At 40.8% G+C, this 16180-nt stretch overlaps 1 protein-coding gene across 3 annotated transcripts; it reads left to right on the forward strand.

Moving 5' to 3' along the window:
• Nucleotides 1-265: 265 nt before the first annotated feature.
• On the forward strand, nt 266-16068 carry VDAC3 (voltage dependent anion channel 3). Of its 3 annotated transcripts, none has more exons than XM_015816510.1 (11): nt 266-359; nt 7406-7523; nt 8355-8426; nt 9069-9118; nt 9541-9543; nt 11013-11165; nt 11997-12049; nt 12431-12658; nt 13487-13637; nt 14629-14686; nt 15133-16068. In XM_015816510.1, the coding sequence occupies exons 2-11, from the start codon at nt 7496-7498 to the stop codon at nt 15222-15224; spliced, it is 888 nt and encodes a 295-aa protein (XP_015671996.1). In that variant the 5' UTR covers nt 266-359; nt 7406-7495; the 3' UTR covers nt 15225-16068. The 3 variants fall into 3 exon arrangements, with proteins under 3 accessions (XP_015671996.1, XP_015671999.1, XP_015671998.1); XM_015816512.1 differs by lacking the exon at nt 266-359 and adding an exon at nt 5825-5846; XM_015816513.1 differs by lacking the exon at nt 9541-9543.
• Nucleotides 16069-16180: the final 112 nt, after the last annotated feature.

Raw genomic sequence — 16180 nt, forward strand, 5'->3', positions numbered from 1 at the left:
CAAGCAATTATTGTGAAATAATCCTACCCGCCCGCGGAATTGCCATTTTTTTCTCCACGCCCCCCCCCCCCCGCGCCCATTAAAACAAGCGGAGGAAACGCTCCATTTGAAGTCGAAACCGTAGACCCAGTGCGCAGGCGCGGTAAAAAAAAAACGCTGCGCAGAACCCGCGCGAGACCGACGGCGCTAGTTAAGATCGATGCGCCTGCGCCCTGAGGCCGTGTTCGGCGAAGGGCGTGGCCAAAGCCGGGCCTCGAGCGTTACGCCTGCGCGGTGCGCGGAAACGAAGCGGGGGGGGGAGACCTTCAGCTTGACAAGAAGGGACGGTCGGTCGGGCGGCGGCGGCGGAACAGTCTGAGGTGCGGCCGGTGGGCCGGTGAGGGGGCCGGCGGGGGCGGGAGAGGCGGTTGCCCGGCTCCCCTTGGCTTTGCGGGAAGGACGTCGCCCATCTCCCCCTCACAGGGGCAGCCCGAGGCTGTGGAACCCGGAGGGGAGGCGAAGGCCTCGATGGGGCTGAGGGCTCTGGGGTGGGTGTGGGTGTGTGTGGGGGGGGAACTCCTCTCTCGTGGCAATTATTCATCTCGGTTATCTTCCTCTTGGCCAAGTGGGAGCGGTTGTGGGGGGGGCGAGGCGGGGGGGGGNTCCTCAACTTGCCAGCTACGCCTCGGCCAGCGCAGGGGGCAGAACCATGCATGCGCGGCGCTCCCGGGCAGGGAAAATCCTCGACTTACAACAGATTGGGTAGTCCTCGACTTACGACCGGTTGGGGGTCGCGGCATTAAAAAGGTTGAGAACCACTGTTTTAGCGCAATAAACGACCAACAACGGGCAGTTGATCCCCGCGCCTGGACTTGCTAGATCTAAATTAAGGCAGGGGTGCGCCCGGACGCCTCCCCACAATCGGGATGCCCGGACAAAGCGGAGCGTCCGTCCACCCTTCCTTAAAGAGGGACCGATATGTCCCCTTCTCGACTCGGGTGACTTTTGTCCCGATGGAATGGGGCCCCAGATTCCTCCTGCGCCGGGCCTCGTGACTACAAAGCCCATCGATCTGCCGAAGCCCCTTATAACGCCGGAGAGCGAGAGGTTTTATATATTGTGTGCCATTCCCCTCCATTTGGTTTCTCCTGCGCAGGGCCAGCATCCTAACTTCAGGAGACTTGAGTGCAAAATTCAATGCAAATAAATCTTACCATTTAAGTTGCCGGTGTCACGATTAATTGCAAGATTTATTTAATTAGTGTACTTATCAGAGGACAGTGACATGATTCGGAATGTTCCAATATTCCTTGCTGAAACGGTTTTTTTTTGTTCTTAACGCCCTTTCTGATTTGGAAGTGAAGCTGCAACCTCCAAGCAATTATTGTGAAATAAATCCGACGCGCCCGCGAAATTGCCATTTTTTTTCTCCACGCCCCCCCCCCCCGCGCCCATTAAAACAAGCGGAGGAAACGCTCCATTTGAAGTCGAAACCGTAGACCCAGTGCGCAGGCGCGGTTAAAAAAAAAAAAAAAGGCTGCGCAGAACCCGCGCGAGACCGACGGCGCTAGTTAAGATCGATGCGCCTGCGCCCTGAGGCCGTGTTCGGCGAAGGGCGTGGCCAAAGCCGGGCCTCGAGCGTTACGCCTGCGCGGTGCGCGGAAACGAAGCGGGGGGGGGAGACCTTCAGCTTGACAAGAAGGGACGGTCGGGCGGCGGCGGCGGCGGCGGAACAGTCTGAGGTGCGGCCGGTGGGCCGGTGAGGGGGCCGGCGGGGGCGGGAGAGGCGGTTGCCCGGCTCCCCTTGGCTTTGCGGGAAGGACGTCGCCCATCTCCCCCTCACAGGGGCGGCAGCCCGAGGCTGTGGAACCCGGAGGGGAGGCGAAGGCCTCGATGGGGCTGAGGGCTCTGGGGTGGGTGTGGGTGTGTGTGTGTGTGAGGGGGGGGAACTCCTCTCTTGTGGCAATTATTCATCTCGGTTATCTTCCTCTTGGCCAAGTGGGAGCGGTTGTGGGGGGGGCGAGGCGGGGGGGGGCGTTTCTGGGGTCCAAATCGGGGAGACATTAGGCGCCCCTTAGCAGGCGCCCCTCCCCCCCTCCTCCACGTGCTGAAGGCTGCGGGCACCTGGTGCCTCTGCAGGTCGTGGAACTGGAGCTCCCACTGAGCCTCCCCAGTTTGTCCAGTGGTGGGGTGGATGCTGGCTGAGCCGCCAGCCCTGAACGGTGGGCAACAGGGAGGAGGAGGAGGAGGAGGAGGAGGAAGAAGCTGCGTGGGATACGGGTTCGCCCCCCTTGAGCTCTTTGTAAATAGGGTTGCCAGGTCTGCTTCCAAAAAATAGCAGACGGGGGGGGGGTTAAGTAGTAAAAAAAAAAGTAGACTGTACAGCTTGAGATTACGTACCATTTCATCCTAAAGCTTTTGAATAAAAAAAAAATGTCCACTATTTTGTGGGAAAAAAATAGGGAACATCATGTGAGAAAAGCGGACTGTCCGCTCAAATAGTGGACACCTGGCAACCCTATTTGTAAAAAAAATAATAAAAAGCGGGATATAAATGAATGAAACAAAGCGTGGTAGGAAGGTCTGTTTTAGATACATTTGTAAAGAAAAGCGGGGTGCAGTTCAATCAGTCAGTCCAAGCATGATTGCTGAGCCAAAACTTCAACACCTGACACCTCACCTTGAGGGCTGGGGTGGAGGCTGGTGCATCCCATGAAGTCACAATGGGCATTGTTTACTGTGGCTTGGTAGGTGGCTCCTAAGCCATTTTGGTTTATTAACCTGGGGGGGGTTTGGTTTTGAGTATGTTGAGGGCCTAAGGCTGCCATGGAGGGGCAGCAGGGAGGGAGCACAGTCATCTCTGTGCAAGATGGGTAGGTTCCAAAGCCAGTTCTTCAGGAATTGCCGTTCTGACATGTCTGGGAAAGGATTGGTTATAATATTGGATTAGAATTGGAGAGGCTTGGGCTGACAATGAAACTGATCATAATCGGAGAGACTAGATTGAGGTTCAGTCCCTTGCGTAGCAAAGAGACCCACTGAGCAACCTGCAGAAAGTGTTTTTGAACCTAGCCTTTCTGACAAGGGTGGCTCTACAGATCAACATTGGAGGGACCAATAATAGTGACTTGGCTTCTTGGCAAGAAAGGTAAGGTAGCAGAATATCATAAATACAACTATGGAAAGGCTATCGATTGCCTCTTAAGTTTTAAAATATAGAATTTAAGCTGTCTTAAATTAGGCCAGATGTCTGTCCATCTAACTCGGTTAAATGTAGAATTTCCCAACTTGATGCCATCTGGGCTAGTAGATTGGGCTACTACCCTGACCTCAACTAGCATGACTATTGGGCGAATGGGTTTGGTTTATTTTTTCATCTGAACTTTCAGACAGATATGGTAAGATAAAAACATTTGAAGAATGTCTGCTCCAAGCAGCAGGTGACCAGCATGCTTATGTAAACTAGTTTATGGTCATTTTTAAAGAGGATGATAGGACTTAGTGGGAAGGTGGTATAAATAATATTGGAATGACATCCTTCAAAATAGGTTTGAGTGGCATGTATTCGTAATATTTATAAAGCGACCCAAATGGATTCATGACTCTGATGGCATACATTAAATAAAATCCCCCCAAAAATACTGTATTGCAAAAAAAATAGCCATACGATATCAAGAACATAAATCCAGAAATCCATATAAGCAACATACAACCGGGACTCTTCAATTATGTACTCCCATAAGAGTGTCTCATCCATCATTTTAGTTTAAGGGGGTGGGGGTCAAAGCCACATTTTAAAATCTTGAAGGCTTACAAGGTTTAGGCCATAAAGAGCTTTTTGGTTGAATAGAAATCTCGCTATTTATCACATGTATATTTTGCCTTTTTATCAGGAGCTCAAGAACTAAGTATTCCCCATTCTATCCATCACCTTATGTCATTCTCAGTTTGGTCAAATATTTTGAAATTTGAAAATGAAGAATGAATTAGAGCATGGGTGTCAAACTCGACCACGTCACGTGAACTATCATGACGTATTGCAATGTTTTTGCCTTTGCGGAGCGAGGTGGGCATGGCCTGCACGTGACGCATCCGGCCCGCAGGCCACCCCTGAATAAAGCATACAATAATGCCTTCTCCCTTATCCCTAATTAGGTCACATGGGGAATTACAAGTATTGTGAAGTCAGCAATGATGTCACAATCCACCAATGAAAAAATGTTTGAAAATACTGGCTACCTTGGTATTCTAATACATCTTTTGAAAACAAACTTAAAACTTGGCTAAAAGATGGGAAATTGTGTTCCCAACATATTCAAAAAAGTGTTCTTGTCCTTTGTCTAGTTCACCTCTTGCAATATATTCTAATCTAAGGCTTCTATTAAATCATATATGAGACAGTATTTGATGATACATATATTGTACCATGTACATAGAGTGATTCAGCTTTAATACCTGAGCTATTATGAATCAGCAGATGGGTTGTATCTAGGAATACCTACACAAATTCTTGTTAATTTTCAGAGTCTTGTGAACATAAATCATATATATGCATATTTATTTTGCTGGCTAGGGAATTCTGAGAGTTGAAATCCATCTTAAAGTTGCCAGAGCTGAAAAACATTGTTCTAATAAACTCAATTGAATTTACCTTTGTTTGCATTTTTGTACTTAACCTGTTGTGTAAATTCACCTGTTTGATTATGCTACTTTGTGGTTCATTTAGGTCAGGGGTGTCAAACTCACAACGTCATGTGACATGTCGCGAGATATTGCGACTTTTTTGCCATTGCCGGTAATGGGGTGGGCGCGGTTTCACCAATGATGCATGGGCAGTTTGACACCCCTGAACTAGGTTATTAAAGTGATTTATTTATAGTACATTATAGGAAGATTGGGCTAAAACTGCCCTCATACATGTTATATCAATTCAAAAGGGAATTTACTGGTGCCTCAAGGAAGCAGATTCTTTTATCCTAAGGCTAAAATAGGAAGTAACTCACTTCCAGTGTTTACTTTCAAAACAATTGAATGATGAGTTGAAACAACTTAGTTTAAAAGTTCCTAATAGTTACAGCTTGCAGTTGACTGGATTACCATGCATCAACTTAACTAGGTACATATTAATACCAGATATTAATTTTGTAAGGGCTTTTATTTGAGGTTTTTGGTACCCCCTTATGGAAATACTGTGCTGCAGTAGCAGTCTGAAAGAGCACTTCATACTGAGCTCACCTTACAATGTTGTTATTCACAGAAACTAAGCTTGTTGCAGGCACTGCTTTTGAAAATCAGTAAGGTGCTGATCTTGTAGTTCATACCATGAACCAACATCTGGTAAGACTGAACTACATGGTATAGTTTCATTTGAGCACAGCATCAGTGCAAAAATGAATTTTGCTTTCTTACACAAAGTTCATGTTTTTCCCTACTAGCAATCTGAGTAGAAGCTATTCAGACAAAGTAAGCACATGCAGGGGGGAAAAATGGAGTGGGCTATTATTTGAAATGCCCTTTGCAAAAACTTCATGAATGAGACAAACAGTGTAACTTGGATAAATTAGATACTCTTGGTCCCGTCTTTTTTTATATATATAGTAAAGTACTTTATCTAAGCAGCAGTTGGTATGAACGAGGACAGAACTGAAAAAGGATTATAAGAACTAGATAGCAGAAGGTGTGCATGTCATAGATACAAAGAAAAGTAGAAGAACATTTGTATGTACTTTTGCTGAATGATGTATATTTTGGAACAATCATTGTGACAGGAATTAATGCGAAGAATAGTAAGGCTTAGTCTGAATCTCCGTTTTTTTAAACAGGTCTGCAAGTTTGGGGAATCATTAACTTGCAGAGACTAGTCAACGGTAAGGTTAGGAACAGATGGGATTACTAAATTGCGAGTGTGCTGCTTTTGCTGAGCTATCTATTCTTCGCTTATCACCTCTCATTACATTCTGTATGGAAGCTTATTCAGAGTTGTATCCTATCCATAGTCTTTCTGATGGGCAGCCCAAAATAGCAGATTTCTTTCCTTACAAGTTCTCAACAAATGTATTAAAACGAGTGTGACTTTTTATTTTTTCTGCTCAAGATATGTCCCAGTACTATCCATTTTGCCAGCATTTAGATGGAAAGTATATTCTGGTGGAAGCATGCACCTGTGATACATTTTAGAACCCCCTGACATTGGAGTGCTTTCTTGTACAGGCGCATCCCTCAAATACACACAATCTCATGCTTAGAAATATGCCAGAATTTTCTATCACACAGTTCTGACTCTGGAACCGATTGTTACAACATCAAAACAAGCCCATTCCAAGTGTCCAGTAATGGTCTGACTTCAAACTAGATCCGCCTAGGTGTTCCAGAAGTGGAACCCATCAAGGTCACACTATTATCGGAACACTTGGAATGTCCCTTTAGATAGTCTGGTCCAGCTCTCAGAACATGGTTTTTTTCATCAGGCCTGGGGATGCCTTGACAGCAGGGAGACCGCACGACATGTAACATTCTGATTCAAACTTGGTTTTAATAATAATGTAATTGTTTTAATCGATTTTATAATATGTGTAAATCATTGGCTTTATTGTATGCTACTCAGAGTCACTTTGGGTGAGATAAGTGGTCATATACATTTGATTAAAAAATAAATATTATATTTTGCATGACACTGCTCTCCATACATATTGTCCATGATGACTTCCTACATATTTGGAGGAGTGCTTACTTACTCTTTGGAATTTTGTTTGGGATAAAGCCAGTAGTGTTTGTCACTTTTCACATCCAGAATCTTTTAAGATAGAAGGAATGTAGATTTGAATTCATATACCAAAGGTAAATATGCATTTTTCAGAGAAACTGGAATACCTAGTCAACAAATAATGGTATAGTATGAGAAAGTACATCTAGCACTTAACAATATGCTGATTCTCATTCTCATAGAAGTTGGTGTCACTGAAAATAATATTTTGAAATAGTATGTCGCCGGCATACTCAAATTATGTTGAGGTTAATCAAAACTATTCACCAAGAAATCCTTTTAACTTATTGGGACTTGAAAAGATACGGACGCCAAAAGAATTGTGTGAAATATGTTTAGACTGAGAAATGGAAACTGATTTAGAATCACACTGGAATATTGTGGTCTAATAAAGCTCAAATCTGAATTTCCCTGGTATTAAATATAATGCTGCATTAGATCCCCTTTATTAGAAAAGTATTCTAACTGTACATCAAAGGAATTAAATTTGGGATTAGAGGTTCAGAATTTTAAGAATATTAAATGTACATACAGTACATTTGTTTTTTAAAAAAGTTAAGCTTGGATTATGTTTGAGTAAAAAATATATATTGCAGTCTCTCGCAAGTGCCAGTTATTATATTCTGATGATAACACTTTTTTCCTCTCTTCCATACTTGACAGGTATACTTAAAAGAGGAGAGTCCTTCTGTAGATTCACAGTGAGAAGTAAATGATTTAGGAGCTCAACTGTGAAATACAGAGTCTGCAACCATGTTCGCCTGTCCCCCTAGAGTCTCAGGTAGATCTCTTTCTCGCTCGCTCTCTATAAATGTCTACATAAATATGCATATTCTTACAGACGTTCAAATGTTTTAATGTAAATAATTAGAAACCAAGAGTCCTGAGATGGTGTTAATAAGAAAGTTACTGTTTGGTCTTGCCTTTTGTTGAACATTTGCAAGGAGTTTTTGTTTGTCTTCTGTGGGGCCATATTAGAAACCGATTCTGGCAAGACTAAAATTCTTGTTGATCAAATTTCAGAAAAAAAACTATTAAACTTTTGGAGAAGCACGAAAACATACTTAATAAAGGCAAGGTTGTTAGTGAATAGCATTTCAGTTTTGTGAATGGAAAAACAAGGCAAGAGATTCACATTACAAAGTCGGCAACCAATTTATCACTAATTTATTAATATAAAGAGACAGGTCCCAGTGTCTAAACATAAAGTAGGAATAAAGCAGCGTTTCCTCTCAAAGAAATAAAATATCCTCTCTTTGCAACTCTCTTTGCAACTTCTAGCTTCCCACAGGCCTGGAAATTTCTTACGGAGGAGTCAAGAAAGTTGGGATCGAAATATGTGAAGGATGGGCAGGAATGGAAAATTCTTGAAGGATATAAAAGGGAGGAGGGCCTTGGAGGAAATGTATTGCTGGAGTCTAATTCAATTGTTGGGTGTTGTGTTTTTCAACATACAGCATTTTTCACAAGCCCTGTATCCCTGAAGGTTTGTGAATAGACCGTCAGGACTTCATCACTTGCGATATATAAAGAGATGTGAACCACTACTGAAGTTGTGTCCATGTGTATGCTTGAGTTATTTCTAAATCTATTGTAATCTTGCTTCTTGTAGACCCTATGAATATTCCACCAGCTTATTGTGACCTGGGGAAATCTGCTAGGGATGTATTCAACAAAGGATATGGTGAGTAATGTAATGCCCACAAACCCAATTTTGTTCTTTTCATCTTAGCCTTATTAGACTGACTGTCTAGAAAAAATTATATTCTGGTACTACTTATCTCTTAGGGAAATCTTCTTTTCAGATGACTTAAAAAAACATTGGGTTTTTTTAAACTTTGGATAGCATTACATTTGCAAGATTTTTTGCAGTGCCCAGAACCCAAGCACGATAAAAATGTATTTTTCTAGACTTTGGTAATTGTGCGACATAAAGAGAATGGATAGCAGAGGTCCGTGATTAATAAATAATCTTGATTTTTTTTCCAGATGTCATAATTTTGAGGCAAAAATCTACAATTATTAATAAATCAGTTTGCTTAATTATATCAGCTTTTACTATAAGCATTTACATCCAACTTCCCTTCCGTTTTAATAAATTCTGAAAATGGGAACTTACTCATTCCTAGTGTTTCTGTGGGGACAGATAAACCTCTAGATTTGTCCTGAGCATGGTAAGAACTTCAGAAGAGCATGACAGGATCAGGCAAATAACTGGAATTGCTGTTGTTAAGTGACATGGTCACATTGCATTTGTCTGTAACTATTTCAGACAAATATATGCTGTTTATCACATCATCTATTCTGCTATGTATTTTAATTTTAGGGTTTGGAATGGTCAAGTTAGATTTGAAGACCAAGTCTTCCAGCGGAGTGGTAAGCAGTGACCTTATTAAATAATTTCCGTAACAAAAGGCTTTCGTGAAACATCCAGGAAAATCTCTGTAATACTGAAGTAGCACAAACAAATATTCCTTTTTAGAATCCCCAAATTTTACCTCCCTATCCGTGTTTTGTGACAACTTTTTCAGACCTTAATATTTTGGAGTGTGGCTATAGTAACCTGCAAAGAAAGATTTTGATTGATGGCAATTTTATTGTGCATTTATCCACTATGCTTGGAGTAATTATAGTAAGAGGGATAAATAATTGAAGGAATATATAATATGATTGATATAATTGGAAATCCAGGTATAAATGGTAATATGTAGGATTAATCAATTTTTACTGATGGATTAACAGTGCTAATTTAATTTTTCCCCCTTTTTGCATGCTACACTTTTTGGATGTGTAATTAGCTGGTAAGACTACACTATATTCTCTTCTATATGCTTTTTGTTAAGGTTTATTTATTTAGACTGTGACCCAGTCTGTCTCTAAGCCATTCCGAGGGTTAAAAAAAATGTGATAAACAGGCTCTAAGTGTTGCATTATTAAGAAGAACCATTTATATTGAAACCGTCCAAAGAATGAGAGCTTGGCATAAAATATTCACCCATATTTTATCGCATCAAACTTTGCACCATTCCCCAACCCGGTGTAAATTCTTCACTTGCTTAGAAATTCTCATGAATTTTAGAATTGGGCTTGATTATTAAAAGCAGTCTAAGGGCCTAAACCCTGATCAGATTGATTGTAAATGTTGTATACTTTCTGGCAGAGGTTTTTTTTTTGGGGGGGGGGCATCTTTACCACAATGTGGAATTTCTAGTGGGGAGTTCAGTTTTTGAAATTTGTCTGGTTCTCCCAGTAGCTCTATGTGGCATTGGCCAACTACCAGAAGGGCTGACCACCCTCTACATCTTTGCAACACTTTATATGAATCTGGAATAATGGGATTTATTTCTTCTGTCTCATCTTTGATTTAAAAATATCATTACATGATCTAATGTATGATAGTTTTAAGTACATTCTGTTTTATTAAGGTAGGGATGGGCAGCATTTTTTCTGTTCCCCTCTGTTGAGGACTGCCTGTGGGGCCTGACTGAAACAAGGAGTAGGGCACTTGCCAGAAATGTATAGAGAATATTTATCGTTTTCTGATACCCTCTCATTTGTTCTTCCAAAGAGCAGGCTACTAGGGAAGGTACAGAGCGAAATGAACACTGAATTTCTTGCGTGGGAGTTTTGAAACTTAAATCAAAGGCTCCAGAATGAAAAGAATCAGGAAAAACTTGCTGAATCAATAGACTATTAATAGTAATAGATTAATAGTAGTATGGAAAGGTATAATTTTATCGGTGTCATGGCACACGCTGAATTATAAGACCTCAGACAGGAGAAATATATCTTGATAAGGTCCTGAAATTCAGTATAGATTATATTTATAATACTGCACAGGAAGTACGGATCATGTTGTAGACCGGGGTGTCCAACCTTGGCAACTTTAAGATTGGTGGACTTCCAACTCCTAGAATTCCCCAGCCAACATGGCTGGTTGGGGAATTCTGAGCGTTAAAATCACAAGTCTTAAAGTTGCCAAGGTTGGACATCCCTGTTGTCTGAAATGGTATAGGGCATGGGTAGGCAACCTTGGCTCTTTTATGACTCGTGGACTTCAACTCCCAGACTTCAACTCTGGGAGTTGAAGTCCACAAGTCATAAAAGAGCCAAGGTTGCCTATCCCTGGTATAGGGTTTCCTGCCTGAGCAGGGTGAACTTCAAGGTCCCTTCCAATTCTGTTATTCTGTTAGATGGAGCTTGAATGTATCAACATTGCTTGCTAACCCCCAAATATTTGCAACTTAAGAAAAATGTAATTTATTTACAGGAATTTACTACTAGTGGCTCTTCCAACACAGACACAGGCAAAGCCTCAGGCAACCTTGAGACTAAGTATAAGTTTAAGGATTATGGACTTACCTTCACTCAGAAATGGAACACTGACAACACCTTAGGCACAGAACTCACCATGGAAGATAAGGTAAGAATGGGGAACCTAGGCTAAGGCACTCCTTGTATTGGGAGAAATCAATACGATCAATACGATTAATTGCACTTAATTTATTCTATGCACAGTCCAGAATAAAAATAGATTTTGTGTATTGTAGAAGAAATATTTTTTTAAAATCGTTTTCTCCCATATTTTTCCTAGATCAGATCTTCATATTAATTTGTACAAAATTAAAGATAACCACGTAACATTATGCTACGTTTTTATACTGTTAGTGTATTTTCCTATTTTGTAAGCTGCTGTGATTGCAGCAGGGTATATATTTGATTAGTAAATAAATAACAAATGAGCATGGGTAGCACCCGATCTGTGAAAATCCCTGGAGAATTAAAATCTGAGGATGAGCATCGGGTGGATTTTTTCCTAGTATCTAAAGGTTAGGAAGAGGAGTTCTGAGTGAAAATCTGAGAAAATAGTGAAACTGTTCTAAATTCCACAAGTCCCAGTTTTGGGGAGATTTTAAGATGTTATCCATTCTTTTGATTCACAGTTAAATTTCTAGCAATTGAAGAAGTATAATTCAATATAAGTACACGACAATGCTGCTTGGATACTATTTGGTGTTTGAAAGGCAATTTTTCAATTTCAAACAATTGAGCTTCATGCTATAATGGTAAATGTGCCTTGTCTGTAAAACCAAAACACATTGCAGGTGTTATTTCACTTCTTTGTGTTGCAATTCTACTGTGATTTACTGAGAGAACAAGAAATGTTAAGTAGAGGATCCTAAAACAGGACAAAAATGTAACCAAATTGTGGGAAGAAAGAACCAATGTATTCATTTCCTTTTTTCCACTCCAGCTGGCTGAGGGGATGAAGTTGAGTCTGGAAACCATGTTTGTACCAAATACAGGGTAAGTATTCCTCTAAAAGATCTCTTTCATTGCATCCCTTCCCTATAGGATGTGGTGTAACATCCAGGCAACTTTCCTAAATCCATGAGTTTAAATCCCTCTCCTGGGACCCCAGATGCTTTTGGAAAATTACCAAGCTGTAGGAGATATTAGATGTTCTCCTATGTGTATGTAACATGTCTTTAACATGTCAATAAAATACAGTTTGGGGGTCCCATAGATGCCTTCTAAGTGTTGCCGACTGTTTTCGTAACATTGGGTTGGCCGAGCTTTGATCCTTCAAATTTAATAGGAAATGTCAATGAAACATAGAGTGTGCTATATGCGAGACAGCCTGACTCCATTTTCTCTTCTTCTTCTTCTTAACCTCTCCTTTGCCAGGAAGAAAAGTGGGAAGTTGAAGACATCTTATAAACGAGAATATATAAATTTAGGTTGTAATGTTGACATCGATCTCTCAGGACCAACCATTCATGGCTGGGCTGTTTTGGGCTACGATGGTTGGCTTGCTGGCTATCAGATGGCTTTTGACACAGCCAAATCCAAACTTTCACAGAATAATTTTGCCTTGGGCTACAAGGCAGCAGATTTCCAGCTGCATACAAATGTGTAAGTACTGATTGGAAAGGAGGGGGAGGGGGCTGAACGTGTTTGTGTGTGTGTGAATGAGATAAATGTTACAGTTGAACAGATCTCTGTCCTTGGAAGTGGTGGGGAACGCAGACTTCAGACAAAATAAAGTCTGGCTGTACCTAAAACAGATCCCTTTTCTAATTGTCTATCAGTTGAGATTTTGGTAGAGTGGCAGCTATTAGCTTTTTATTTTGTAATTTGAAAAAGGCCCGACATTTTGAGAATAGCTGACCGTGTCAGAGAGTGCAGACACAGCTGATTGGCTGGTTGTAGTAATGTCCATCCTGAAGAATTTGGACTTCTTATTTATATTTCTGCCCAGTTCTTCTTCCCTGTATCTACACTGTGATTTATACAAACATTGTAGGAAGAAGGCTGTGGCAAAAAATAAAATAAAATAAAATAAGGAATTTGGTAGGATCTGATGAAAGCTCAGGTCTTTGAATAAAACATGTTAGTTGGACTTCGGATTTTTTGGATTAAGTGATTTTTAACTTTATACATGCTCGCTCCATCTCCTGATACAGCCGGGAGAAATCCATTGAGGTATTTTTGCAGCCTTTTCAGTTCCAACTCTTCTTGAGGAATCTTTGTACATCACCTCACTCTAAAGGGTTGGATACATTAAAAGAATGCCAGATCCAGAGGGAAATTACTCAATTAGATTATTCGATTTCTTATCAGACTTATCAGACCGAAGGACAACGGGGGAAATAACAGGTGGGGTGGGAGGGGGCTTGAATTGAGGCAGAATTATTTTAAGTAGGGGCAGAAGTGGAATTTCTTATGATTTGTTACCAACAGGAATGATGGCACTGAATTTGGTGGTTCAATCTACCAGAAGGTGAATGACAAGGTTGAAACAGCTGTAAGTCTTGCTTGGACTGCTGGTAGTAATAACACTCGGTTTGGCATTGCCAGCAAATATCAGCTGGATGATAAAGCCTCTGTCTCGGTAAGAATTTTGCCAGTTTTCTAGAATATTATAACTATGTGTTGGTTAATGGAGTCATTTGGATGTCTGTTGTGTATTCTCTTTTTCTCTCCCTTCTCTTTTCCTCCTATTTACTTAGAAGTTTGGAAACTCCTTGTGGGTTAATGATTTTTCTGAATCCGCCATAGAAGCTGTGGTTAATTTCAGTTTGGCCAGCTTCAGGAACTGTGATTTGAGGTTGGCTTGCTAGCTGTTGCCAAGTTCGGATGACAGAACATTGAACAGCAGAACTGAGGGGAAGCACGGACTATTCGCATCTCACTAAACCATCGTTTAGCGGGATTTCTGAACCTCCCCTCTGAATGTGTTGCCCCTGGTTTTGCTACTTCTGAGTTTAGAATATAGAACACAGAACATCTTTAATTAGTTTATTTCCATGATGGGAAACACTGTAGTATTAAACTTTCCCTTTTATCACTCATGAGTTGTTCTTTTGGAACTGTTTTGTATGTTTCAGTGAACACTGCTAGCTTACAAAAACATGTGTGAATATATCATTTGCTGATGGTAGCTTTAAGCTAAGTGTATAAAGGAGGGGACCTTAACCCGGGATTCATGGACAGCCTTCAGAGGATCTGGGAACTTGAGTAGGGTGAAAAAAATGCAATTTTATTATCAGTAACCTCTAACAGAACTTTAGCTATTTATTTACCAATGAAATGTGGGCAATCAAGTAATTTATGGCTTCTAGACTGAAAAAAACCCCACCTCGGGTATTTCCCAGTACTTGCCGTTCTAAATATAGATACCAACATCCTTGATAAGAAAACAGGTTCCAGTGGTTTCCTCTTAGGAACGTGTCGTTTTGAAAAAATGCCTGTTAACAATGATCGAAAAGGACTAGACATTCAACGATCGAGATTAAGAGTTTTTTAAGTCGAAGTTTTATATACGTATTTACGAATAGGATCCTTCTTTAGGTGTATATGTGCTACACTTTATTTCCTTTTAGGCCAAAGTGAATAATGCCAGCCTCATTGGACTTGGTTACACTCAGACTCTCCGGCCTGGTATGTTAATGATTTGCTTTCCTGAGTGCTCAACTTTTCATTTTAATAATACCATAGTTGTACAAAGCTTCTTGTGATTCTGACCATTGGCTTGGAAGTATGCAGGCAATGTCAGCTGAAATTCAGAATAGCTCAGTGGGATTCCATGTGGATCACAAGGGTGGAGTATATGAATCTGGCAAAGAACAGTACATGTTCTAACAACCATGCCAAGAGAGAATCCTGTCCTAAGAACTGAAGGGCAAATGAAGGGACGGGAACTAGATTAAACAAAGCTAATCTGGAGATTTCTCATGTGAATGAGCAAATGGATAGTTTGACAAAAATTTGAAATCTGAGACCTGCCATTTTATGCTTGTTTTCCCAGCCATGGCTTCTCCTGCCTGTCATTTTTTTTCTTATTCTTTATTCTGCTATATTCTCTAACAATGACATGTTTCTACCAGGTGTGAAGTTGACTCTCTCAACTTTGATTGATGGCAAGAATTTCAGCACCGGCGGCCATAAAATCGGTCTGGGATTTGAGCTGGAAGCTTAATGTAGGTATTGATGAAGTATTAGATCTTTATTTGGAAGATGAAGGAGAAAATAAAACCCCACATGTTCTGGCCTTAAACTCTTCTGTGAAACTTCAAAAAGCGTGAACTTGATATTCTTCCAAAGAATTGTTGTAACCCCCCAACACTGAAGTCTGGAGAGTGCAACCTAATGAAGGGCAATACTTGAAGGAATGCATGGAAGTTGTAATGGTTGTAATGTTACATGGAAGTTGTAATGCTACATTTCAGTTCAGTTCTTCAGTTATTTTAAAAGTGTTCCTTGGAAGACAGCATAGCCTCTGGTTAAAGGAAGATTCTCCCACTTCCCATCCTTCTGTGTGACTTCATCACATCGTGCATGTCCGACATTTCATGACCTTTTGTAAAACTGGTCTCTGTGCTGTAGTGAAAGCTTTGGTTTTGCATCAAAATGGAAATAAATGAAATCACATTTGGAACCCAATCCTTTGTTTGATTAATGCTACTTTTAAAATCCTAAATGTTCTCTGTTTGGGGACCAAACCAGCCAAGATAGAAAAAAATAATTGTTGGGGGGGGTTGCATGACATTTCTTTCTGTAACACACAGTTTTGCTGCCAAAGGAAACTTATTTAAAACCGGTGCTCTCTCAAGTAGAAAAACTAAATTCTTTTATATAGTTCTTGATAGAGAATAAATATAGTAGCAAGCTAAATGATCCTTTCTTCGCCACTGGAGAAAGGCATGCTGAATAGCAGCACTCACCATTTTGGATATGTTATTTTTCTCCTATTTCCCTCTCAAGGAATATCGTTATCAGAATGTGTGCCTTTCAGATACTATCAATTAATACTGCTTAACAAATAAATTAATAAAATAACTACTGTGTCTGCTTCTGTATTAGAAATGGTAGTTTATATCCTTTATTATAACAGTACATTTTCTTCTAATTATAGTCTACTGTAAAAAAATAATA

This window comes from Protobothrops mucrosquamatus, unplaced genomic scaffold, assembly GCF_001527695.2.
Source record: "Protobothrops mucrosquamatus isolate PMUCROS unplaced genomic scaffold, P.Mucros_1.0 scaffold462, whole genome shotgun sequence".
Classification (NCBI taxonomy): domain Eukaryota; kingdom Metazoa; phylum Chordata; class Lepidosauria; order Squamata; family Viperidae; genus Protobothrops; species Protobothrops mucrosquamatus.